The sequence below is a fragment of the Leopardus geoffroyi genome, chromosome A1 (genome assembly GCF_018350155.1).
Source record: "Leopardus geoffroyi isolate Oge1 chromosome A1, O.geoffroyi_Oge1_pat1.0, whole genome shotgun sequence".
NCBI lineage: Eukaryota > Metazoa > Chordata > Mammalia > Carnivora > Felidae > Leopardus > Leopardus geoffroyi.
The window spans coordinates 156,378,420-156,405,899 of record NC_059326.1 but is presented as its reverse complement, the minus strand read 5'-3'; the positions used below and the strand labels follow the sequence as shown (position 1 = coordinate 156,405,899).

The 27,480-nt window shown below is 33.7% G+C and overlaps 1 protein-coding gene across 5 annotated transcripts in view; it reads left to right on the top strand.

Moving 5' to 3' along the window:
• The window catches only part of KIAA0825 (KIAA0825 ortholog), a 396,110-nt gene that overhangs the window by 66,538 nt on the left and 302,092 nt on the right, over positions 1-27,480 (top strand). For 4 of the 5 annotated variants that reach the window (XM_045498038.1, XM_045498057.1, XM_045498048.1 and 1 more), the window contains 2 exons: positions 1,637-1,805; positions 4,749-5,418. In XM_045498038.1, the coding sequence (XP_045353994.1) occupies positions 1,637-1,805; positions 4,749-5,418 (839 nt within the window). Of the gene's footprint in view, positions 1-1,636; positions 1,806-4,748; positions 5,554-27,480 lie in introns of those variants that run through there. The other variant, XM_045498073.1, reaches the window with a different exon arrangement.

The following is a 27,480-nucleotide window of genomic DNA, read 5'->3' as shown; positions in this document are numbered from 1 at the left end:
TCTATTAGGTTTCATTGAATGAGACACATGAGGATGCTATAATAAAAACCTTTGTTAAAGGGTCCCTAGAGTTAAGGTGTATGCTTCAGGTATCATGTTTCTCATCCATAGATGTGCTTACATAAGTTAAAAACATATCTGCCAATATTAAGGCTGACTTAGAACTGGTATTCCTGAATAGAATTGTCCCATCAGGAAATTGCATGGCCTGTGGCCTAAGGAGGTATTCTTTTTCTTGTTTTCATGAAAAAGCTCTTTGAGTCTCAGAATGTTATTTGTTTCATGGTAATTCAGTTTGAATTCACTCATGCTCAGAAGTCTCCTGAAAAGCCTTCCTTAAATTGACAGTGTGTTTTATAGGCAACCCACACCTGATGGGGTTTTTTTTTTTTTTTGAAGAGCCATTCATATGACATCAGTTTTAATAATCAGTTTGGTTTCCGAAGCTTAAATAATTTTGTCGCATGGTATCTATAATTAATAGCAATGATATTTTCAAAACAGTAATAACCTTTTTAGTAACAGATCTTTCTTAATACTATTAAGAGGCAAATGCATAGCTGTCAATTTTGGGTGAGGGCGGTCAGCTTCAAAAGAATTTTTCTGTTAATAAGCTTTCTTGCAGTTTAGATATGCTGCCATCAGGTGGTAGTAATATGTCATATCCATGTGGCTCCACAGATGACATTCTGCTTAAGGTCATCAGTTTATACCACGAAGATTTATAATCATGAATCCACAGATTTTATATGAAAACTAAAATAACATAGTATATCCATTTAGTGTTAGAACTAAGGGTACTCTGTATATTATTTTTAAAGCAGATATGTATTGAAAGATTCAATTGGACAAGTTTTTCTGTTTTTAGTTTATTTTTTGGTAAATGAGTATTATATACTTTCTAAAACTTTAGAAAATTATAGAAAAGTAAAATGTAAAAGATCAATTTCATTACCCAAAGATAATTGCTATTAACCCTTTGTTTTGTTTCATTTCCTTCCAGTCTTTTTTTTTTTTTTTTTTTTTTTTAATACAGTGTTTAGTATGTTTTTGTTTTCGTTTTTTGGAGTGGAGTTCCAGGGCAGGAAAAGATAGTTGGCTGTAATAACATTGTGTATACAGCATGTATCTATGTTTTACAACTTTTAAAATTACAAGGTTTTTGTAATTGCTTTGTGACATTTTAATATCCCATTGATTGAAGTTTTCCATAATTTGTATAGTCATTCACCTATTAGTAGACTATGTTTATGATCATTAGTCAACATAAGTATCTTATCTCTGCATTCCATCTACTGCTTATCAAGAGGACCATCATTTCATTGTAGCCATGCTTGATTTTTGTTTTAACACAGAATGATTTCTGATTTATCTCAGAGTATCTAGATATCTTATATCTTGTATTTCCTCCACTGTGTGTGATAGGAAATTGCCAGAAAATCTGAGCATTCAGTTTTCAATTCTGAATGAAAATATGTAGTCTCTTTGTTATTGTTTCCTATCGTATGAATGCTTTATAATTTTGTAAACCGTATTCAACCAGGTACCACGTATAAACATCTCAGGTCCTGTGATATTATGACATGGAGCCATTACTTGTTTCCTACCAAAATAATCTTTTTTTTCTTTTTTATAGCATAGAACATTGCATTAAAGAAATACAATCTGAAGTTAACAAGCAGTGTCCAGATGTGCAGCTGCAAACGACAACTGACTGTTTTGAGTGGCTAGATAACTATAATTATAATTCATCCAAGTCACCTTCCATTCCCCATGGAGATTTGATAAAATTCCTCAAAACGCTGGTAAAAAAACAACAAAAAAAATCCTTTGTTTTATAGTGAGGTGGGGTGGGTGAACAGGAATATAATTCATTCAGCTTCTTATATGTAAATATTTTAGTGGCCTTGTTATCCTACCATATCTAGGGGTTGGGGTTTTGTTTGGTTTCTGTATCCCCAGTGGAGTAGAGTGAGCTGTTTGTTTTTTACCTTTTACAATGATTTGTATCAATAAAATGAAGTTTTATATAAATGGAGATTAAACATTATAATTCCAAAATGTGTAGATATGTACCACACATTTGTCTACCAGAAAAGTTCATATTTATTATGTTTTATGTCCTTCACAACCACTCATCTTCTCTGTACTTATTATTAAGCATAATGAGATCACTGTTGATTGTATCTTTTAAGTTGCCTTGTCTATCATTCCATGTATTCCCAAACTGCAGGCATACCCAGTTTTTTCAAGCAAGGCTGTAATTTCTACAAGACCACTGTTAATTGATGGGGAAATAGTACATTGGTCATTCTTTAATACTGACCACTCACTGTTAGGATGTGTTTGTAGCCATGGAGTAAGAACACTTACTTTATTACCCCTGTATCTACAAGGAGTAGCTTGCAACAACAGTTTCCCAAACAAACAGCATGATTGTTAGAAAGCAGTATGTCTGTGGCTATGGTTTTGATTTTCTTTAGGGGGAAAAAAGGCACTGTTTTCGTCTAAACATCAAACATTGACTAAGGCAGATGTGGAAAATATCTTGAGGTTGTAGATGGCTTAGGATGACAGAATCAGATGAAAAGTTTTTGGCTATTGTTATTATTGCAGATGTCTCTTTAATGTTTACAAAGTAATGAAGAGAAAGGAAGACTATGTGCCCTGAAGCCTATTCTTTTAAGAAAATCCCCTCACCCATTATCTCTTGAAGGTGCAGGCTTGAAGAATAAATATGGACATAGTTATTCCTTTAATTTCTATTAAGAGCCATGTGTATTGAATTTCATTAATATTGATGTAATAATGCTTTCTCATTTAATTAAAAGCAAAAGCTTTTAATTATCTTTTAATCTGTCACACATAAGTCATTCTGTATTCACTGCAGGGCAAAGGCCACTTTAGTTTTGCTCAAATTCATTAAACTGATAGGGTTGTTCCAGACCTAGGTTTTTTTTACATAATTGATCGTGTTATTTTGAGGAAAGAACCACATTATTAAACAGATTCTGGTTGAAACGACCTTATTATCAAGTTTTTACATGCTAAAGCTGTCAATCTTAACAGCCATTTTTCATAGCTTTCTTTTTTTTAATAGAAATTTTTTAATTTATTATCTAAGTACTTAAATAAGAAACAGAGGTTCTCATTATGACAATTATACTGAAGTTATTCTCAAACTTAAGTAGTCATACTATACACGTGTCCTGAACCTATTATTCTTTAAATATTGTTTGATCAAATATTTACAGATTTAGACTGATTAAAAGAAACCCAAGATAGAGGCACTAACATGACTTGTTTGTTTCATAGAATTTACCATTTTTTTTCTAGAAGTATCAAAAGCACTAAATAGAGAGAGATGAGAGAGAGAGAGAAGCTTCAGAAAGATCAGTGCACGTTGTGGCTCTCTGGAGTGTCGTAGAAAGAACATAGATAGGGAGAATGAAGCCACGGATTCATTCTTGGTCTTGTGCTTTACTGTGTGTGACATTTGGAAAGTACCTTAAACATGTTGCATGTTAGTGTCCTTATCTGCAAACTGGGTTTCTAAATATCTGTATCACAGAATTTTTATTGTGAATAAGCCAAAGACTTGATAGATAAGTGCTTTTTATATAATAAAATACTATCTATCTATCTATCTATCTATCTATCTATCTATCTATATTACATATGGAACATTAAATTGGATAGAGCACTGCTTAGAATGGCTTCAGAGCAAATTCCTGGAATTCGCATGACTTCTGCATAATTCTGAATCATACATAATACCTGTGGTATCTTTGTCAATAGGAAATTTCAAAGTCAGCCTTATTTAATGCCACTTGAATTTTGCTTCCAGTTTTCTTAGAATCAGCTTGTTACTACTCAGAGAATATAAACTAATTTCAGTGTTACCTGAAAGAGACAAAATTAGGAAATTCAGCATGTAAGGAGAATGTGTGCATGTAATACAAGGTCTAAAAAGAAAGTAACTTTTTATTCCTTTACTATTCATAATTATACCTATCATTGTTTTCTGGCAACACAGAAGGCATAAAGGAATAATTTTGTATCATCTTTTGGGGAATGATTCTGAGAGTATTTTTTCCCCATATTGAGTTACTTATCTTTTTGGAGAGAACTGAAATATTCTCAGATTAATTTCCAAAGTAAAATATTTCTTAACATGGCTCTCAAAAAGGGACTTAAATGAAAGTTAATGTCTTTATATTATATTTTATTTCTCAGGATGGCAGGTATTAGTAACCTCTGGGCACAGACTATATTTAAAGGTCTCCATTTTGTATGTTCATTTGGGGTTCTATAATAATAGATATGCTTATTCAGGCATGAAAATTTTCTACCAGGAATCACTTAGGGACATAATCTTGAGTTTATTTTGTCAGAGGAATACATTTCAATCAACGTTTTGCTATAGGTTTTTATTTAGAATTTTCAAGCTGCAGCTCAGATTATATTGGGGATGGATAACAATGAGGGCTGAAAACTATATTATGTTTGGAAGGCTAACTGAAAATATAGATCATCACCTGAGCATGCATAATTTAACGGATCATAAAGCTAACCTTCTAAAATACCTGAATTGATTAAATTCCAAATGCAAAACACACTTGAAGACCATTTGAATATTGATTCTAAATTGAAATGAATTAGTATGAAATTGTGTGACTATAGAAATCATTTTTACTATTACTCTTACAGCTAATCACATTTCTCATGTTATAATTTACTTTTATTAGCAAGATTCGTTGAAGAGTGAACTAAATCAAGAAGAAGTGATACTGGATTTACTTTGGGATCTCTCCTGCCAGAGCAGCGTTTCGTTCCCGGCAACTCTAAGTGGAGCATCTTTCCATTTCCTCTCTCGGACTTCTCTTCATTCTGTGGAAGATGATTCCTCCATGGATGTACAGTCTATCTGGGATAACATAAGACTACATCTTCGACGCTTCTTAGTGAACAAATTACAAAGCCATAATGAAATCATCAATTCACAGCACAAAATTTGGTTGAAAAAGCAGTGCATACAACAACTGTTGTTTCTTTATCCAGAATCAGAAGTTATAATCAAGTACCAAAGCATACAGAATAAACTGTTGGCTGAGCTCCTGCAGAACTGTTTTCCTGCTTATAGCAGAGAATTGAATTTAGACATAATGGCTCATGGATACCAAAGTACAATGCTTAGGTTATACTCAATGATAAAAGAAGATTTTAACACACTACACGAAATTTTAGCTCCCACCTCAATGGCGAAATTCATTAAAGAAACTTACCTGGATACTGTTGCAGAAGAAATGGCAAAGTTTCTTGAAAATTTTTGTGAGCTGCAGTTCAAAGAAAGTGCTATCCGTGTGATTAAAACAAGCAAGAGCTCCAGCAGGCATAGAGGATCAGTGCATGCTTTGGGTTAGTGATTTTTTTTAATTTGTTCGGTTTGACTTAAGCCTTTTGATACCTTTAATTTTCTAACATTTTTCTATTTGGTTAAACTTACTGCAAACTTTAAATCAGAAAATAAATATTATGAAATTTTTCAGTGCACATTTCTCTTCTGCATTTCTTTTTCTGTAGGTATAGTCCTAGACGTGCTTTTCTTCCTGTTCTTTAAATTGTTAAAGATATTGAAAATGTAAGTCAAAAATGTTGCCAATAAGAGTTTTGGTTTTTTTGATTGCATAAATTACCGGGTGAAACTGTATATATATATATATATATATATATATATATATATATATATATATATATATATATATCAATATTCTCATATATGTAACAGAAAAGTATAATTCTTAACCCATTGTATCTTCCAAACCTGAAACATCATTAGGTAAAAAGAATTGTTAAAGATTTGTTGAAATTCACATGAACTAAAATTGGACGTTTAGAATTGTATTCTTTTAGTCAATTCCAATAAAGAGCTATTGTGAAATGGTAACTATAAAAGTCTATATTATAATTGGTCACAGAGGCATAGCATTTTAAAAGTTCCTCTAGTATCATTTCTATAAGAATATCCATAAAGAAAAGGTGATTTGAAAATTCCTAATTTTATATAAAAGGTAAAGGAAAAAAGAAGGAAATTATTGTGATATAATAAACTTTTCTGTCACCATTTTAATTTCCCACTAGTGGAGAAAAATCACGATAAAAATATTATTTTTTAAAATTATTAGTCATGCTTTTATGTAAAAATTCTGAGGTATATTTCTAAATAGGTACATAAACTATAGTTTTTAAGTGTTTGAAAATTGTTATTTGGTGAATTGCTGTCTTTGAATTTATGATCACTTTTAAAAATTTCCATAGCTCACCATATTTTTACATACCTTCCTTAATAAAATGCCAGAATACCAAAATACTTTGATATATGAATTTTCAAGTAGTTTAATGTTTTATCTTATATTTTTTTTATTTTCCTCTGGAAGCTATATCATATCACAGAACAGACATGCATCAGCCAACTTTAGGTTATGGCAGAATGCAAAGTCAGCTAATTTAGGAACATTACAGTTTTGCTCAAAGCAAATAGATTTTCATTTTAATTGTTACATAAATTTTAAATGCATTTCATGAGTGTACTTATTTTCTAAAAATTTTTATATTCTCTAAAAGAATTCCTGCTTACTTGTAAAGTGTTTAAAACATGAAAGTTTTATATATGCTAAATATAGTTTATAACAGAAGAAAAGATCCATATGGTTGAAAATATGTGTAAGTTGCTATGGAGTCTTTAGGGCTGATATTGAGGTGTTTTCTCATTCGTGAGAGAAAACTATGTGTGTAGGCTTTAACACCAAAATTTGAAACATTTTCTGCAAGTCTAGGTGCACTGATCTTTCTCAAGCTCCTTTATCTAACCGTTGGTGTAAATCACTTGTTAAATTAATACTTTCCATATGCCAGGCACTGTGCCACATGCGTTCTTTTTCTTATTATCTCAATTTCATAAACAAAGAAAGAAGCTTAGAAACATTAACTTGCTCTGGGCCATGTTGTACAGAGTCAGAATTCATATGTTGGTCTTCATGTCTCCAAGACCCATGTACTTAACCATCATGCGATTGGACCTTGTTTTAAGGTGTATAGTGCTTTGTTGCTTGCAAAAGAGATTTCAGACAGCACTGTTCAGGTGGACTACCTGAAAATCAATTTGGTGCAGCTTTATTGAGCATTTAACATTGGCAAGGCATATAGCAGCTTCCATGTTTAAGGTTCTGAGCTAGACCCACTAGGGGAAGAAAACAAAATGAGTAACTGCTTCTAATGTAGTATAAGAACTGCTAAACTAATTCTTAATGGATCAACCATATTTGCTACTAATATCTGACCCAATGACCAAATTTTATTTATCAAGGAAATATACTTTGAGATAAGTGAAATAACGTAATGATAAACATTCTTTATAAATATTAATACAATTACAGTAACTTATAGCCCTATTAGAATAAAGTCTACATTGACTTGAACGGGTTGTACATTGTATTATCTTTATTTTTTTAAGAACTCTTGGGGGTCTTCAATAATTTTTTTTATGTTTTATTTTTTGAGAGAGAGAGCAAGTTGGGGAGAGGCAGAGGGACAGAGCATCTGAAGTGGGCTCTGCATTTGACAGACTGACACCAGCAAGCCTGACATGGGGCTCAAACCCATGAATTGCAACATTATGATCTGAGTCCAAGTCAGACGCTCAACTCACAGACCCACCCAGGCACCCCGATAGATAGATAGATAGATAGATAGATAGATAGATAGATAGATAGATAGATAGAGACATAGATATCTATCTTTATATGTATCTATATATCTATAAGATATAAGATATCTATATATATGTTAATGTATATCTATATCTTTATGCTCACCAAGACTTATTTTGCCTGAAACTATAGAAAAGATTTTCCCTAAGATAACAATAGCTAACATTTATTGCACCAAACATTGATGTGCATTTTCTCATTTAATCCTAACCAACCAACAAGGTAGGTGCCGTTATTTGTTATCTCTATTACACAGTGAGGAAACTAAGGCATAGAGATAATTAATTTGGTCAAGATTACAGAAGGAAGCCAGGACTCAAACTGTCTAACTGCAGATCCTCTGCTATGTCACTGTGCTCCACTGCCTGAAAGAACAAGATAGAAATAGCTCATTCTGTTAAAAAAACACTCTGCTCTGAATTCTCCATATTGCTAACTCTACTTTAGTGCAGCCATTGTTTTACTTTTTCTAAACCATCTCACCCTCTTCTCATCTGATGACTATATAACACGAATTTGAAAGTATTTTTCTTATAATTCCTATTTTGTAACCTATTGATCTATCTTAAGCAGGCGTTGTATGTACACCATTCTTTTTTCTTCCAGCCTTATTGAGATATAATTGACATATAACATTGTGTAAGTTTAAAATTTACGATGTGTGATTGGATACACTTATGTATTTTGTTAGTTACCACCACAGCATTAGCTAATATCTCCCTCATGTCACATAATTACCATTACTTTCTGGTGGTGAGAATATTTAAGATTTACTCTCTTAACAACTTTCAACGACTTAATACACTATTATTCAGTATATTCACAGTGTTGTACATTAGAGCCTCAGAAATGATTAACTAGAAATTTGTACCCTTTGATCAACATTTTGCCATTTCCTCCATTCCCCAGCCCCTGCTAACCACCATAATACTCTGTTTCTATGAATTCAGGGTTTTTTTATTTCACATATAAATGTAGCTATACAATATTTGTCTTTTCTCTGTCAGACATTTCACTTAGCTTAATGCCTTCAAGTTCCATCTATGTTGTTGCAAATTTCAGGATTTCCTTTCTTTTTCATGGCTGAATAATATTCCATCATATATTTGTGGTGTGTGTGTGTGTGTGTGTGTGTGTATCTCCATATAGGGACGCTTGGGTTGTTTCCATATCTTGGCTATTATGGTTAATGCTGTAATGAATATGGGAGTACAGATATGTCTTCAGTATCTTCTTTTCATTTCCTTTGGATATATACCCAGAAGTGAGATTGCTGTTGGTAGTTCTTTTTTGTTTTGTTTTGTTTTCTTTTGTTTTTTGAAGAACTCCCTACTGTTTTTCACTGTGAAGATACCAATTTATATTCCCACAAACAGTGCACACAGGTTTCCTTTTCTTCATAGTCTCACCAGTACTTGTTATGTCTTGTCGTTTTGATGATAACCAGTCTAACAGTTGTGAGGTTATATCTCATTGTGGTTTTTATTTGAATTTTCTGCTGATTACTGATGTTGACCATCTTTCCATGTAGCTGTTGGCCATTTTGTATATCTTCTTTGGAAAAATGTCTATTCAGGTCCATTGGCCTTTCTAAAATTTTGTTGTTGTTATTGAGTTGTATGAGTTCTTTATATATTTTGGATATTAATCCACTCTTAGATAGATGGTTTGCAAATATTTTCTCCCTACTATAGGTTGCTTTTTCATTTTGTAGATTATTTATTGTGCTGTGGAGAAGCTTTTTAGTTTGGTGTAGTCCCATGCTATTTTTGCTTTTGTTGCTTGTGCCTGTGGTATCACATCCAAAGAATCATTGCCAAGACCAGTGTCAAGGAGCAAAGGAAAAAAGCTGCTTTCTTCTAGGAGTTGTACAGTTTCAGGTTTATATTTAAATCCATTATGCATTAATTTTTATGAGTGTTGTAAGATAGGGTCCAATTTCATGTGATTATCCAGTTTTCCCAGCACCATTTATTTAATCCTTTCCTAATTGAGTATTCTTGGTTCCCCTTTCAAATCTTAATTGACCATATACCTGAGGGTTTATTTCAGGGGTCTTGATTCTGTTCCTTTGGGTTTGTGTCTGTTTTTGTGCCAATACCATTCTGTTTTGATTTATGAGTTTGCAGTATATCTTGAATCAGGAATGTGATGCCTCTGACTGTTCTTCTTTCTCAGGATTGGTTTGGCTATTTGACGTCTTTGTAGTTCCATACAAATTTTAGGATTATTTTTTTTTCCACATTGAAAATTTTTTAATTTTTTTTTTTTTCTAAGTAACCTCTACTTCTGTTGTGGATCTTGAATTCACAATCCCAAGACCAAGAGTTGTGCACTCCTGAGCCAGCCAGGTGCCCCTGCATTGAAATTCTGATAGAGAATTGAATCTATAGATGGCTTTGGGTAGTATGGATTTTTAACAGTTTTAATTCTTTCAATCCATGAAATCCAGTATTTTTCCATTTCTTTATATCTTCTTCGATTTCTTTCCTCAACGTCTTATTTTTTCAGTATACAGATCTTTAACTTTCTTCGTTTAATGTATTCCTAAATACTTCATTTTTTTTGGTGCTGCTGTGAATGGGATTGTTTATTTATTTTTTCAGATACTTCATTGTTAGTATATGGAAACACAACTGATTTCTGGGGGCACCTGGGTGGGCTTAGTCGGTTCGGCAACTTGGTTTTGGTTCAGGTCATGATCTCACAGTTCATGGGTTCAAACCCCGTGTTGGGCTCTGCACTGACAGCATGGAATCTGCATGGGACCCTTTCTGTTTCTCCTTCTCTCTCTCTCTCTTTTTCTCTCTCTTTTTCTCTCTCTGCCCTTCCCCCACTTGCACATGTTCTCTCTCTCAAAAATAAATAAACATTAAAAAAAAATAAATACAACTAGTTTCTATATGTTGATTTTATACCCTAATCGCTTCTCGGCCTTTTGGCTAAGATCAAGTGTGATTTTATATCCTGAAACTACTGAGTTTGGTGATTAATTCTAACAATTTTTTAGTGGAGTCTTTAGAATTTTCTATGTAAGATTATATCATGTGCAAACAAAGACAATTTCACTCTTTTTTTTTTTTTTCCCCCTGATTTGAATGCATTTTATTTCTTAATCTTGCCTGATTGTCCTGGCTAGGACTTCTAGTATTATGTTGAATAGGAATGGTGAGAATTGGCACCCTTGTCTTATTCCTGATCTTAGAGGAAGATGTTTCAATCTTTATGTATATACTACCATGTTCTTGATGAACAAATTCACTGAGAATTTGGTATAGAGGGAATAGAATTTGGGTATAGGTATAGGGTATAGAATTTGAAAGGATGTGTATTTTGTCAGATGCCTTTCTACATCTATAGAGAATATCATATGATTTTTATTTTTTAAATGTGGTGTTTCACATTGATTAATTTACATAGGTTAAACCATCCTTGTACCCCAAGGATAAATCCAACTTGATCTTGGTATATAATTCTTTTAATGTGGAGTTGAAATCGGTTTGCTAATATTTTGTTTAGAATTTTTGCATCTATATTCATCAGGAATACTGGTCTGTAGTTTTGTTTTCATGTAGTATCCTTATCTGACTTTGGTGTCAGTGTAATGTTTGACCTTGTTAGTTGAGTTTGGGAGTGCTGCTCCTTCTTTATGTATATACTCCATGTTCTTGATGAGCAATTTGAACCTATTGAATCCTTAACTGCCTTTGATTCTTTAGGTGGATTGAGGACTGGTTTTTTCCCCTGAATGGTCTATAAATTATTTATTTACACATACATATAAACATATGTGTATTTTCATCTCTATTTATAATATAGAGATAGAGAGATAGCATTGCTTGGGTATCAAAAATAAGTAGAGATAACATTACTTGAATATCAAAAAAAGTTATAGCTTTTTATTATGTATAAGGCTTTACACATGTGAATTCATTAGTCTTTGAACAACCCTTCATAATATTCATATTTTAAATATGAGAAAACTGAGATTTGTAAAGGTAAATCTTTTCCAAGGCCTTACATTATTATTTTCTAATAATCCACAGAAAGGGAATTTCATTGTTTGCAGTTATTTGGTATATTATTTTGATATACTGCTAAATTCCATGGCAAAAACTGTACAAGGAACATGATAATTAGCATAAAAATAATTTTCCAGACGCTTTCATGTTTTCTTTTTGATTTTAACATTTCTGTGTTGTACTCTCAAATTTTTTGCTTTTTTTTGTTGACAGTGATTCATAACTGACTCATAATTTGCTTGTGCATATTAATTCAGAAACTGACTAGAGGCACTTTTTATTCTATTTTATTTTATTTTACCAGCTGGCCCTTCTGGTGGTGGTGGGTGTTTACTTGCACACCCCAGAGTGACTTCCACCTGCAACCGCAGCTGGGTATTGATTCAACAACGATAAAGTACCTGGCAGACACTGAATTTTATTTTGTATAAGCTAATCTCTTGACTTGAATTGCACATCTTGGCATTGTATGGTAACCTTTCTTATGATTTTATAATTTTTATTTCTTTGAGAGTATGTGTAGTATTATAATATATTTAGAAGTATATGGCTTGTATATTCTGTAATTTGAAGAAAATGATGAAATAATGTCAATATAAATATTGTAGGATCTTTGTGATTTGGTGATCTATCCTAGAAAAGAGTAATATAATTTTTGCAGATACTCTTTTACAAAGTTTCAAGAATGATTTAAGAACCCAGACTTTGCCAATAATTCTGATTTGTGTTCTTACAGTTTCTCTAATAATTTTTGGAGAAAATTATCAATTATTTTATAACAATTTATAATATAGTGTTTTTTCATTTAATTTATAAGGCTTTAAATTTTTATTTAAAGTCAAAATAAACAACTTTCTTGAAGCTAGAAATTTACCTATTGTATTTTGACTGTAACCTGATTGCTTATTATCTGGGAAGTCAAGTCCATATTTACACATGTGCATGTGTCATCCAAATTTCAGAATAGTGTCATCCTTATATTGTAACATTTTTTATGTCTACATTTGGAGTGGTAAACTGATCAAATCACTTTTACTTTTTAAAATTATATTTTATTTGAGGGTGCCTGAGTGGCTCAGTTGATTAAGCATCCCACTTCAGCTCAGGTCATGATCTCATAGTTGATGAGTTCAAGCCCCAAGTTGGCTCTGTGCTGATACCTCAGAGCCTGGAGCCTGCTTAGGATTATGTGTCTCCCTCTCTCTCTGCCCGTTCCCTGCTTGCACTCTGTCGGTCTCTTTCTCTCTCAAAAATAAATAAACATTAAAAATTATGTTTTTTAAACATAATATATAATACATAATTTTTAAATTATATTTTTATTTGGATTAAAGGAAAGTTACTGCTGTTTTTCTCAATGTTTGAAAAAGAGGATTTGTTTATGTGTAGTAAATTTCAATTATATAAATCCTCTATTATAATATAAAATGATACAATTAGAAGATTTTAATCATAAAATAAATTTTCTGGTCCCTTATACGTCTTTACTCTGAATTTTTTGAGGTTATTGTTAGCTTTGAGAAGGAAAAACTTAAGAGACTACAATACATGCCTTTGACTATTTGGAAGGTTTCTAAAGATCTGCAGTGGTTGTGAGGTTGAAACTAAGTGGCATCTAAAGCCCCTTCCCATTCACAGTCCCTTGCTGTTTTATTTAAGGAAGACAGAGTGAGAAAAACAGAATTTCTCAAGGGATAAACAGATCCTTCAGAGTAAAGAAGACCTTGAAAACAAAATAAAAGTAGAATTTTTGACTGGGGGAGGCTTAGATCACAGTTGGAAAGTAGGCCAGTCTTATAGTTACCAAAATTTCTCTCTTGCTCCTCAAGTAGCTTTGACTAGCTGAGTGGGACCATCATTCAGGAAAGATGAAGAAGCATCTGGAGGCCAGCCTACAAAATGCGTACAAAAAAGAAGCATTTGTATGAGTACTGTTACAGAAGGTTCCAAGCCTCCATGAAGGACCGCATCTTTCACCCTGTCATGTGCTCCTAAGACCCAAGGGAAGAGCTTTGTTAACTCTGATGACATTTATGCTTTCTATCCCCCCCACTAGTAGAAGCTGAAATTCCAAATAATAGAAAATAGTAACGGGGAAAAAGAATTCATAAGAGAAAGTAGGATCTTTTTTCAAATTATTACAAATTCTTGTAAAATCATAACGTAGTTCCAGGTTTTGTAGCATTGTTAAATTCCAAAAAGTGATTATTGTTGCTCAGGTTTTTTTCCCCCACTGCTTTATCGTAATTGCCATGTTTAATGAAATACTGGTGCATTCCTTGTCTACAGTTATACCTTGGCTCTCAGAAGATGAAAAGTGTACTTACTGGGAGTCAAGGGTGCTGGTCCTGAATCTCCCACCCCTTTGTTTTGTGACCTTAGATAAGTCATTTAACCTTTTCAAATTTCTTAATGGATAAAATTTAAAGGTTATATTAGGGAACATCTAAGCTCTACTACACTTTCTCAGGCTCTGCGACATGGAAATCATTCCACAGCCAGATTTTATACCTACAGTTTGTCATTGGAAGCTGTCACATTTATTTTCTGTACTGACAGTACAGATGTGTAAACTGGCTAAAGATGTGATTTTGTTCGTCACAGAAGCAGGTAGAAAAATTTCTTTTAGATCTTCATCTGTATGGTTTTTCTTCCCCAAGTGAAACTTGAAAATCGCTATATGAAAACTGCCCACCTCCTGTGGTTGCATTTTTTTTTTTATCAAGATGGGAGGGTGAAGAGAGGAGCAGGTAATTAAGCAAAAACAAGAAGTCGAGTCTCCCCTTTCAGCTAATATCTGAAGCTTTTCCTAGTAATTATTTTTTGGGTTTCCCTTCTGATCCCACAACCAAGCGTTTTAATTTTGTTTTATTTGTAGTTTCTATTTTTATTTATTTATAGTTTTTGCAGGAACATTTTTAATCGTATTATTGAAAATTAAGATCACAGGCGAGGACTGGAAATGCAATTATTATTCTGTATTGTCAATTAAAAAGAAATCCATATGCCTTTTCTCTGGCATGTATTTAAAGCAGCCAAGGCAGGAATTTAATGATAACTTGTGTTTTTTCCTGGGGAAGAACCAGCTTATTTCTGCAAGCCCATAGGCATGGGCGATACTTTTTCTCTAAAAACCTCTCCGTATCCATACAAATCTTTGTGTAAGTACAAAATAAAATTATCAGAATTAAGCCTATAAAGCATAGAGGAAAGAGCTTGTCCTAAAAGACCGTGGGTAAGAATTTCACGAGGCATATTATAGTAAGACAATTACGCATGTTAAACTTCCATAAATAATTCTATTTTTCTTGTTCTTTCTTTTCTTTTCTTTTTTTTTTTTTTTTTTTTACACATAAAGAACATCAAAAGTGATGATTTGAAGTTTTGGCATCATTGATCCATCATAAAGCCTTTCCTCCAGTCAGTTTTGTTACATGGCACCTTCATATGCTACCGTGACCATGTCATCAGCTGAGAGAAGGAGTCTTGTCTTCCCTTTTTCTGAGCCAGGAGGGCCTTCTCCCTCCATTCAGTCTACTTCCTGTACTGTTGATCTCTACCTAGTAGAAGTATACAGGTGGTCCATTAGGGTGATGGTAAAAATGAACTGTTCATTTTTATTTCATACTTTATGAATTCAGGCAGAACAGGACAACTTCTTCAAGCCATTTAAGATGGTGTTTTGTGTGTTAAAAGTCATTCCCAGCCATTTTGATTGTTGAGTTTTGATAAGGCACATATCACTTAGGATCTGTTTTGTGGGAAATACTTGACTAAAGTATAAACTTTGCAAAGGATGGTACACAACATGAATTCAACATTAATGTTCAATAGTATTTCCCCCTCGATCATTTTTACTTTTCCTTATTATCGGTTTACAAATATATAAAGTCATTTATATGATGGACTATTTTTTTAAGTGCTTTTAATTTATCATGTACTGTGTAAGTATTGTATATACTGGTATACCATTTACTCAACATCTCTGAAAAATTGGTTATTATCTGTATTTTATAGATAAAAAACAGAGTTTGGACAAGTTAAATAGCTTGTTCAAAGTCCCACTTCAGAAAATACCTCAGCTGGTATCGAAGGCCCTTTCTGAATTATAACTAAGCTCATTCTCTTAACTACTGTAATTTCTGTCTTTTTCTCAATTCCCTTGTAAGATAAATAATCCTTTTATGTACAATTTGAAGAGTAATTCCCACTTTAACCACAATTCCGACTTCTGTTTTGAACTTTCTGGAATTGCAACGTGTATATTTATTTCTCTACATGTAAAATTAAACAAATTTGTATTTTGGAAAGAACTAAGTAATAGAGTACAAAGTTCCATCACTGGATTTTCTCTTTGGGAAAAATTTGGGAAGAAAAAGAACTACCCAAGACTTTACATAGTAACACATGCAAAGGAAAGTAATTTTTGACTTAATATTTTTTAAAAAATGTATCTAGAAGGAGACTCATTTTATTCCTAGAGATGCAGTTAAGCTGCTTACATTCAAGCTTTTTGCCAAAGTTAAGCTAAAAGAAACTAAGCTACTGAAATAGTTGAAACAATTATTACCAGGTTTGAGATCCTCTTTAGATTAATAAATAACATTAGTTATTAGATTAATAAATAACCATTAGTTAGCATCATGTTTGCAAGTTGCTTCCACAGTTGTTTGTTTGTTCGAGTTCTCTTTGCCACGTCACCACGCTGAAATTAGTGCAACATTTTCAGTTCTTGTGTTTTGGATGAAAATCAACCATTCTGGCTGGTTAACAAATCAATTTTGAGACAGAACAAAGATTAGAAGAATCATCTCATTGTGTCTCAATGCCTCATAAGAAAATAAACAAAAAGCCGGATGCTAGAATGTTTTTCCCTGAGGAATTGATGGTGTTTTTATTTTAAGTTCTCCCTACTAGAGATTGTGTCATCTGTGAAAATTATTTATTTCATTAAAAACTCGGAGAAAATGACTGAATGTGTAGGTGTATGAGAGAAGGGTATATGTTATGGGTAGACGTTTGATATTATACAAATGCCTGTATTAATTTACTTTAAACATGTTTTCTGCTACATGGACTCTGTTTTTCTGACCCATTGATTCACCATTAAATGTTCTAGGACCTCTGGGTCTTTGTTCTAAAGACAGGGCAACAAAGATGGAAAGTATATTCCATAAGAAAGAAAGTGGATGCAATTTAGTTGTAGTAATATTTTTGCATTCATACAGCAACAATTAGCAACCACTAAATTGCACTCAGTTATTTACTCCCTCTCTGCTTAGAATACCTGTATGTTTTTCCTACAGATGGAAAGGATATTTTCACTTGCTACATCTTTTAATTATGACATTCAAATATGAAGAATGACAGATGAAATGACTCAGTGCTTTCTCATGAAGGTCAAAGGACAGTTTAAGATTTATATGCCTATGAGCCGTTCAATAACATTTTTAAAAACTGAAAAACTAAAAAAAATTAAAATACTGAGATTTTAACCTTTGTTTTTTTTTTTTAACTTGGAAAAGAAATTGATTAAAATATAAATAAAATGTTAAGAACAAGATGAAAATAATTGAAAAGAATCACTGAAAAGTTTAGAATAAAATTATTCTAAAAGTGAACAAATTTATTTTACAACTATTTTATATTGAACAAAGAAATTGGAGAAATATAAAAGTAATATATATGAGGTCATTGCAAGCCAGAAATTCATCTTCTATAGAAAGTGATTTCCTAAATCACTTTGTAAGCTTCCTAAAATTTTTGTAACTTCTGCTTTCCCTTGCTAGAATTACTTGTTATTCTGTCTTGATTTATGAACATAATAGTAAATGAGAATGCTCAGTTCTGTTGTTTTATATGAAAGCATTTGTGGGTTTTTACATGTAGGGGTGATAAATCCCTAAATTTTTGTTTAACAGATGATCATTTTCCAGTGGATTATTGTAATGTTAAATATTGTTCAATTAACATATTTTTTCCTCAGGTTCTCAGAAAATGTAGTATGTGACTTCTGGCTATTATACTTTTGTTTGTTTGTTTGTTTATTATACTATTAGTCGTTGGTACCCAACAAATTTTTTTCACAAATGTTTGCGAAGTAAAGTTTAATAAGCAAACAAACATTGGTAATATTCATTTTAAAATGGAATCATTTTAATAATTGAAAAACTTAGTGGTTCTTTTATCAAAACATTCTTTATTATGAAAATCAACTTGGAATATGCACATTATGATATAACATTTTCACCGTCATTGTATATACGTGTGCATGAAAATCGTTGACCATCTGTGTCACATCTATGAAGTCAAGTGCTTAGTATAAAACGTATCTTCTGCCTCAAAGCGGGTGTTATTTAACATCTCCACCTATTTTTTTTTGAACTCAGAGGAAATCTGTGTCATTTACACCTGGGACTGTTAAAATTCTTTTCCTGAAGTAGTATTTTCTGAGTATGGGCTGATCGCTGAGTGGGGATTTATACAGGAGAAACGGCTAGCAGCTTTGAGAGTTAGACCAATCAGTCCCCTATTGTAGGAATGAGAAAACAATCCTTAGCTTTGGGTAAAATGTTTCAAGTCCTAATGGATTTACAGTCAGAAATTCTTTTGCCTCTGTCATTCTTAAAATTGAATTTCTTTTCCTTTGTTTATACATATATTTTTAATTTGCTTCTCCTCTTACCAAAACATTCGTGGGAACTCTGGTTGAGTATCTAAGTGGAGATCTAAATTATTCACGTAAGGAAACAAAAAGTTATTTAAAATGATGTACAGTGTATTGCCTCAATCAAAAGCAAAATCTATCTGTGTTTGTTTTTGCAACTTCTTTTTTTTTTTTTTTTTTTTTCTAAAATTTTTTTTTCAACGTTTATTTATTTTTGGGACAGCGAGAGACAGAGCATGAACGGGGGAGGGGCAGAGAGAGAGGGAGACACAGAATCGGAAACAGGCTCCAGGCTCTGAGCCATCAGCCCAGAGCCTGACGCGGGGCTCGAACTCACGGACCGCGAGATTGTGACCTGGCTGAAGTCGGACGCTTAACCGACTGCGCCACCCAGGCGCCCCATTGCAACTTCTTTTTAACATTGAATAAAAACCCATGTGTATTGTTTAGAAAAGTGAAGTTTACTCTGTTACTGGTTTAATCTCTTCCACAATGGAACACTAGGAAGTACTAAATTAACAGATAAGTGCTAGTGAGAGATGATACTCTTGGCCTTTGTGTGTGTGTGTGTGTGTGTGTGTGTGTGTGTGTGTGTGTGTGTGTTTAAGGCAACAAGATAGTTTTGCCTGTTTGTTTTAAAGATTTTCTTTTTTTAAGTAATCTCTACACCCAAAGTAGGGCTTGGACTTACAACCCCTAGATCAAGAGTTGCGTGCTCTACCAACTGAGCCAGCCAGGTACCCTGATAGTATTGGCCTTTGAAATTCTGATGCCAGTGAAATATAAAAGACAATATTTTGAAGTTTTGATATTTTAGATCTCTATAACATGATCATACTGAATTGATTTTAGATAACTGGCATTATATTGTTCTCCAAAGTAGAAATTAAGTTTAAAATTCAGTATTAGGAGCACCTGGCTGGCTCAGTCGGTGGAGCATGTGACTCTCGATCTTGGGGTTGTGAATTCGAGTCCCATGTTGGGTGTGGAGATTACTTAAATAAAATAAAATTCAGTGTTAGCATTTCCATTAGTACAAGGCACACAGTATTAATTCTAGCAGTAATTATTGAAGTGGATACCAATTTTGTAAAATAGTCTATCTAAAAAAGAGAAGTTGCCTCTAAATTTTATAATGATCGTTGTCAGAGAAAACTATATTGTAAAATTGTTTTCTTATGCCTTTCTATATATTTTTTCCAAACTGTACTGAAATCACTTAAAATCGTTGTTGCAGTTCTTTTTGTAGCACAGTAAAAGAGTGATCCTTCAGCTATTTGAAGAGGGTATATTTTTAATGGACATTTTTCTTATAATTTTTCTTAGTCATGGTTACAAAAGCCATAAAGTTCACAGTTGTTGGTATGTGAGTCTAGTTAGTAGAGCCTGGACCCTGAAGAGAAATAGGAAGACACAGCAGTCATAGTCCTTTTAAGACTAAGTAGCCAAGATCTAATGTGGAATCAGTATGTAAAAATGAGAAGAATCCTTACCCGACTTTATAGACAAGCTATTACTGCACAGATTTGGTTGGAGCTTTATGTTCACTTGAGATCGCTATAAAGAGACTTGTGTTGTCTTTATTGAACTTGAGCAGTTGGCCTTAATATCTCATTATTCATATTAAACCTATGTTAATTTATACAGTCTTTCTATGTTTATTGATAAGTGATAATCTCATATTTTGCCTTGTTTCTGTGGCATACAGACAAAATATAAAGCATACATCCTTTATATTTTTATGAAAAGAGCTTGTAGGGATTTGAGTTATAGAAAAATGCATACCTTCTTGACACTATGACTATATCTAAAGACAGAACTAATGAATACTAAATTTGGTTAGGATCACTCAGTCATGAACCAATGCGAGTTTTTGTTTTGTTTTGTTAAATTTTGATCGTGTGCCAAGTTTTCTGAGACCCAAAAAGGAAACCAGAAATCAGACAGATGTTCAAAAATATTAAATACCCTGATAAGGTTTGCATCCTTGTGGTTTTCTCTGCTATCCTGACAGTTCTTTAAGGTTCTGTCATTTTCAGTCAACAGAGAGTACATGTGATCAGTGTATCTGATAAACTTGTCAATGCCTCTTTAAAGCAGGATTCCCCAACCTATTCAATTCAGGCCCTCCCCCCGCCCCCCATTTCAAGTATCATCTTGATAAGATAGCTATGTCACAGGCATCTGTGTATAGCCAGCTCAGTCTACAACTAATTTGTGCAGGAAAAAATTAAATCAGGAGGTAAATTATTTCATGATTGCTCATTCCCAACAGAGTTAGGCATCATTCTGAAGAAAATATCAAATAATTGGTTTCAGGCCGTGTCAGACACATGCAATTCCCTTCTCTAATGGCTGTGTGTGGTAGCACCAGGCCTCAGGGGTCAGCAAAGAACTGGAAATAGCTTAGTGCCAGGCACAGCAATGGAGAGATGGAGCACATAGGAAATGAAGTGGCAATAAGTGCAATCCATAGGGGAAATGTGCTTCACTTGGAGTTTAATATATCGGTTCACAATCTGGCAGGAAGCCATGCAACAATTGTTTACCTTTTTGTCAGCATCTGCATCTGTTCTGTTTTGTAAACAGCACTTAACTCTCCGTCGGTAAATGCCGGAATCAATAACAACTGTTAAGGGATTTCCTAGCCCCCCCCTTCTTTTTTTTTTTTTTATATTCTATAACAAATGCAGACTACAAACAACGTTTGCCTTAGATTAACAAGGAACAGACATTAACAGGGTCAAAGGGATTTGGTTGGGAACATTTTATAGCTTCTTGGGTTTACAGTAATTATATCTGTGTGATTTGAATGTATTTTGTAACCTATCCAAATTAAACTGTTAAAAAAAATGCTAGCAAGCAGTAATGAAGATGATTTTTTATAATTATCTTAAGTACTGTGTATAGAAAACTGCTGGCACTGTTTGTAATAATTTAGTTCTGTGCAATATTGTGTATTACAGCTGCTATGCAGAAATATTAAGTTGCCTTTTGCAGTTTTAGGAAATTAGTGATTATATCCAGCAGTACTAATTATTTTAAACATACAGTTATTAAAAAAAAATTACACACCACAGTGAGACATAAAAAAGGGTCGATCTGTGACTAGTGCCTATAAAACTAAATATATTATTAGTAAATGCAAAAGAAAGAACAACTTTTAAGTTCACTGTCTTCAGGGACTGAATAGATGAATGTTGTCATAAATGCAGGATTGTTACAATAGTTATGGCATCACTTAAAAGTGAATATCACCAAGATCAGAGGAACACATTATTACTAATGGGATTTATGCATAGATCTCCCCATGCGCCACTTTGAAAACTTACTCCTTAAAATTTCCCCCTACACAATTGCTAAGTTGCCTTGCTTTTGGTTTATTAAACTACTTCATATCTGATTGAACCCAAATCTAATTTTGTTTTCTTCTATTTTTACTTGTATAATAAGCGTTAAATCTTAGGCTTTTCTGGTAATTTTTGTCAAATGTGTGACTTCTTTGGATTTTTCCTTGGTTTACCATAAACCACAAATAAAATTGAGGAATTATTTGATCAGGTCAGTTAGTCAATATTTACATTCCCTTGTCTATTTTTTTTTACTTTAGGTGTCTTATGACACTGCGGAGTGAATTTTTTACTTTTTTTGCCAATCATTTTGCTATTTCACTTGTCTAAATTATTTTGGCCAACATTTTTTTTTAAAGTTTGTCATATTTTTTTATTCAATAGATCCAATTAGAATTTAGAATTTGGAAATTTGGATAATAGTATCCTTCATACTCCTACTGATATAGAAACTATTTTGGCTTCATTTTCTTGACTGCATATTTATTTATTTCACTTTCTGTCACTGGGTATGATATTAATATATGGTAATATACATACAATCACAAGTTAGATGTACATTGTAAATTCATTGTTATCACCCAAAATATCTAGATTTTCATGCTTTCATCACCATCAGAATTACAATCCAGATTTCATAAACTGGCACTTCAAACTCGTTTATTTGATTGAAGGTATAGCATGTTTTGAGGCTTAGAAACTAGAGATGTGCCATTGAAAACCACAGACAACTCTTAGAAGTCAGCTTTTCCCTTTTATAATTACTTCCTTTACCAAAGTCTCATGTTACCAAATATCTCTATAAATTTAAAGAACGTAAGAATGAAAGGCTTTAGCTAAGGCTGTTTGTGTTTTGCCTCTTGAACATCTGTTTGATAGGAATTAATGGCTCGCTCTTGCCATTTCATGTTAAATATTATAAATCACACCCTAATCATTCAGTATACAAGTTTAAAACTCATGATTGAAATTTTCATACCCAAAGTCAAAACGTTCAAAGTTTTATTGTTCCTGAAATAATCAAAATGACTATTCTGCGTTTATGTCAGCATAAAAGTTAACTATGTCTTAGCAGAGCTTGAAAAATTTTAGTGGTGCTGTCCTGATGGAATGTGTAAGGCACTCATTGGGAGATGGGTGTTGTCTATGGATCATTGGCTAATTTTTAAAAATTGATTGTTAAAGTTAGCCCTTGTTGTATTAGGTGAAAGCAGTAATCATTATTCCCTAAGCAAAGGGAAAATTAAGTGCTAATTAGTAAGTTATGGAGTGTGTAGTAGTACTTAGAGGGTAAGCAGAATTTCCCCACTGGAAATTCCCCACTGTCCTATCTGGGGACAATAGAGTCAACAAATTGATTGCTGATATCTAATTGTGTTTTTCAAATCCCGTAAAGTACTAACTATTAAATGTCAGGAGGGTTTTCATCTCCATGGCAAAGTTTCTGTATTGAAACCTTAGCTTGTAATAAAATTTGAATTTTATGCTATTATTTTAAGAGTTTATCCTACCCATGATTATTTACCTACATGTAGCTTTCTTATCATTCATTAGATCTTTTTCTTCAAGATCTTGAAGTCTCTATTCAATTATAGTTTTATTTCCTTTTATTTACTTAAGATGAAACTTTGAAAAAAAGATATATGTCATCCTCTTTATATTAATTTTAAAACACTTTGAAGGATACTAGCTTTCATAGTCATCAAATAAGAATTGCTAAGTTGTTTATATTGTCACAGTTTGAAGATCTAATCTTTATTGGTGGTGCAATAGAGCTAACATATTTTATGCTCTTAGTTTTGCCATAATGTAGATTTGATCTTGAAAATTAGCATTTAAGATATTTTAACTTGATGTCCACACAAAATAAAGATTGAATACTGAGATTAACTTTTAAATATCAGGTAGACACAATTCTAAATGTTAACTTGATTTGTAATAAATATAAATGAATTATAAAAAGGCAGCTTCTGTTAATATAGTTTTTGATTTCTCAGGGAAAGAACAGATTTGTATTTTTTCCATAGTTAAAATTTACACACACTAAGATAAAATCTGATCTCCATGTTGAATCACTCACAAAAATAAGATTGTTCATCTAATACCAGCTTGGAGTTACTCGTGCCACTTTGTGATAAAAACAAAGGAGCACAGCTGCTTCCCCGATTTATCACAAGCCTTTTGGAGCCTTCTAGCCTCCAAGTGAATTCCAAGCATGTAAGTCTCACTTTGGCAAACTGGAAATCTTGGCTCTTCCAACAACTGTAAATGGCTGCTTTCCGATCCTATTGCTTGGCATGAGTGAAAGCAAACTCAGCTGAGATTAAGAGAGGGGCTTTACAACTTTCACTCCAGCTGATTGTCAGTTATCTCTCTACCCATTGGAGACAAAGACCACAGGACAGCCCTCAGCTTGCAGGAAATTCCCATTTCTTGCTCAAATTTACTTTTCTGTTACTTGAAACCAAAAACTTTGGAGAATTACAATCTTTTTAAAAAAAAAATTTTTTTTTAACGTTTATTTATTTTTGAGACAGAGAGAGACAGAGCATGAACAGGGGAGGGTCAGAGAGAGGGAGACACAGAATCCGAAACAGGCTCCAGGCTCTGAGCTGTCAGCACAGAGCCCGACGCGGGGCTCGAACTCACGGACTGCGAGATCATGACCTGAGCCGAAGTCGGCCACTTAACCGACTGAGCCACCCAGGCGCCCTGAGAATTACAGTCTTATCAATAAATGCCTTCTCTAAGATACCTTAAGGACTCTGATAATACTGTCTTTGTTATTTGTTAAAAGCAGCCCTTCTTTTAGACCTAATTGAGCTGATCTAACTGAGGTTCTTTCTTCCTTAGGCCCCTTTGAATTTCAGGTACATGTTTATGATCATAAGCCTTAGTACACAGGCTAGAATCCTAGGTGTCTTCCACATCATGCCCTTGTAGTACCCTGTCCTTTTGGTCTAAAGGTGATGAAGTCTGGCTCCAAGATATCTGGCTCCCTGGAAGATGTCGAAGGTTGGAAAAAGCAGAGTAGATGATTCCTCATTAGGAAGATACACATATTTGCCTTTCAAGTGGCAGGACTTTCTTTCTGAACCCTTGGGAGAAATCAGAGAGGCTCTTGAATTGGTCTTCTCTGAAGACAACCAAGGAGATGAAGAATGCTTAAGGCATGAGCAAGAGCTCAGAATCAGGATTGAGACTGTCAGATAATGGAAAAGTGGTATGAGTGCAACGGGAAGCCTAGAACACAGGTGAGACAGGGACATGCATCGTGACTTAGAGGACAGTGGGGTCTCACTAGGGGTCTTCCCAGTTAAAATAGAGAGTTCAGTTTGGTGTTTTGAGAGAGGAGGTGGGGCCAGAGGACAGGTGGCTCCACATCCAAAATGAACGCCAGGAACATTTCTGGCCTAGATTTATATTGTGAGGACAGGAAGAAAGAGAGAAACTAAGATTTGGAAAATGTATTAAAGTATTTTTACATTTTGTTAAGTCTTTTTTTTTAATGGTTATTTATTTTGAGACAGAGAAAGAGAATGCATGCAAGTCTAGGGAGAGGCAGAGAGGGAGAGAGGGAGAGAATCCCAAGCAGGCTCCGCACTGTCTGCAGAGCCCGATGTGGGGCTCATTCTTAAAAACACTGAGATCATGACCTGAACTGAAGTCAGGAGTCAGATGCTGAGCCGACTGAGCCACCCAGGTGCCCCTCATTTTGTTCAGTTTTGAGGGAACTTTTATACATGAAAAGCTATGCTAAATTATATATTTCATAAACATGGATCTGAAATTTTTTCTAGGACACAGTTGTAGATGTTGTGATATCGAATATTTAAGATCTGAAATAAAGTGGAAATAAAGTGATCCACTGACCCACTGCTAAAGCTGCATTTCATTAGAAATGGTCTTACTGCTTTAAAAAATGACCAGAGTAATGAATTTTTATTTTCAAAATTAAAACATAAAATACATATTAAGAAGAAGGTCAAAAGGGTCGCCTGGGTGGCTCAGTCAGTTGAGCATCCGACTTCAGCTCATGTCATGATCTCGGGGTCTGTGGGTTTGAGCCCCGCGTCGGGCTCTGTGCTGACAGTTCGGAGCCTGGAACCTGCTTCGGGTTCTGTGTCTCCCTCTCTCTTTGCCCCTCTCCCGCTCATGCTCTCTCTCTCTCTGTCAAAAATAAATAAACATTAAAAAAATTTAAAAAAAAAAAAAGGTCAAAGTCCTCACATTTCCTTCCCTCCAGTCCCAGTCTCCAGGATCACCACTCTTATTCACACTTTGTTCATACTCTAGAATTTTTCTATGCACATGTAAAAATTGATATACAAATTTATATTTTTCAAAATGAGATCAAACTAGACATATTGTTCTGCATTGTGCTTTTTTCAATTAAAATTTCATGACCTCCTCCCGTGTCATTGCAATTTGGTTTGACATTCTTTGCAGCAGAACTATATTCCCTAATAGAGATGTAGCATAATTGATTTGCATATGGCTAAATTTAAATTGGTCTCATCAGATTGTTGGCTCAATGGATTTAGAAAATCTTAATTTTTTTCTCCCCCAAAGCAACATGCCCACTTTTAGAGAAATATGCGTACATACACACACATGTGTGTGTTTAATCAAACATGCATGTATGTTTAAAATGTATAAATTAAACAGTGATAGATCTTTTACCCTCTCCACCTCTAACCCTAAAACCCTAAAGTAATCCCTGTTTTACAATTTAACGTGTGCCCTTCCACATTTATGTGTGTGCATGTACTGTATATGCACATTCTACAAATTCCTCTGCAATTTTTTTTTTAATTTACTCTATCATGGACCTCTTTTGTATTAATATGTACAAAATGATCTGTATTATTCTTTTTAGGGGCTGCCACCTATTGTGTTTATGATTATGTCATTATTTAATTAATTAACTAACTCCTGTTGATAGATATTAGGGTTTTCCCAGTTTCTTTTTGTTTGTATGCTCGTGTGAGTATCTTTTGAAGTTTTATTTCTAGAAGAGACATCGGTGAGCCAAAGAAAAAGCTAATTAAATTTGGTATGTGAACTCAAAATAGCCCTCCAAAATCAATAGACTTACTGGGTTTTAACTACAACTATTCAGAAGCATAAATATCTAAGTTGATGCATGAATTCATTTGAACATCAGATCATTATGACTTTTTTTGAAGTGTTAAAATTCCTGTGCTCACCTGCCTCCTCCTGGATTATCAAGGCTATTGCTGTCTTGTCAGCTGTCTTATTGCTGCCAAAAAAGGCCCTCAGCAAAGGGATGGGGGTGTAGGAAGGACACTTAATGCTCGGTGTCTTGTAGGGGGCTTTGCAGCTGGAGAGACGTGGCTTTGCATTCCAGCTTTGCCACTTGACAGCTACATGGCTTTGGACAGGTTGCTTATCTTCTATGAGCGTCAGTTTAGTCTGTAAGATGGACATGATAATAAAATCTACCTCATAGTATCTAAGTATTAATATAGATGTACTTAGTGTTTGGCACAAGCTAAGCATTTTGTTATCATTATTTTTTTAAGCTTATTTATTTATTTTGAGAGAGAGTGAGTGAGCAGGGGAGGAGCAGAGAGAGAGGGAGAGGGAGGATCCCAAGCAGGCTCTGCGCTGTCAGCACAAAGCCCGACGCAGGACTCAAGCTCGGGATC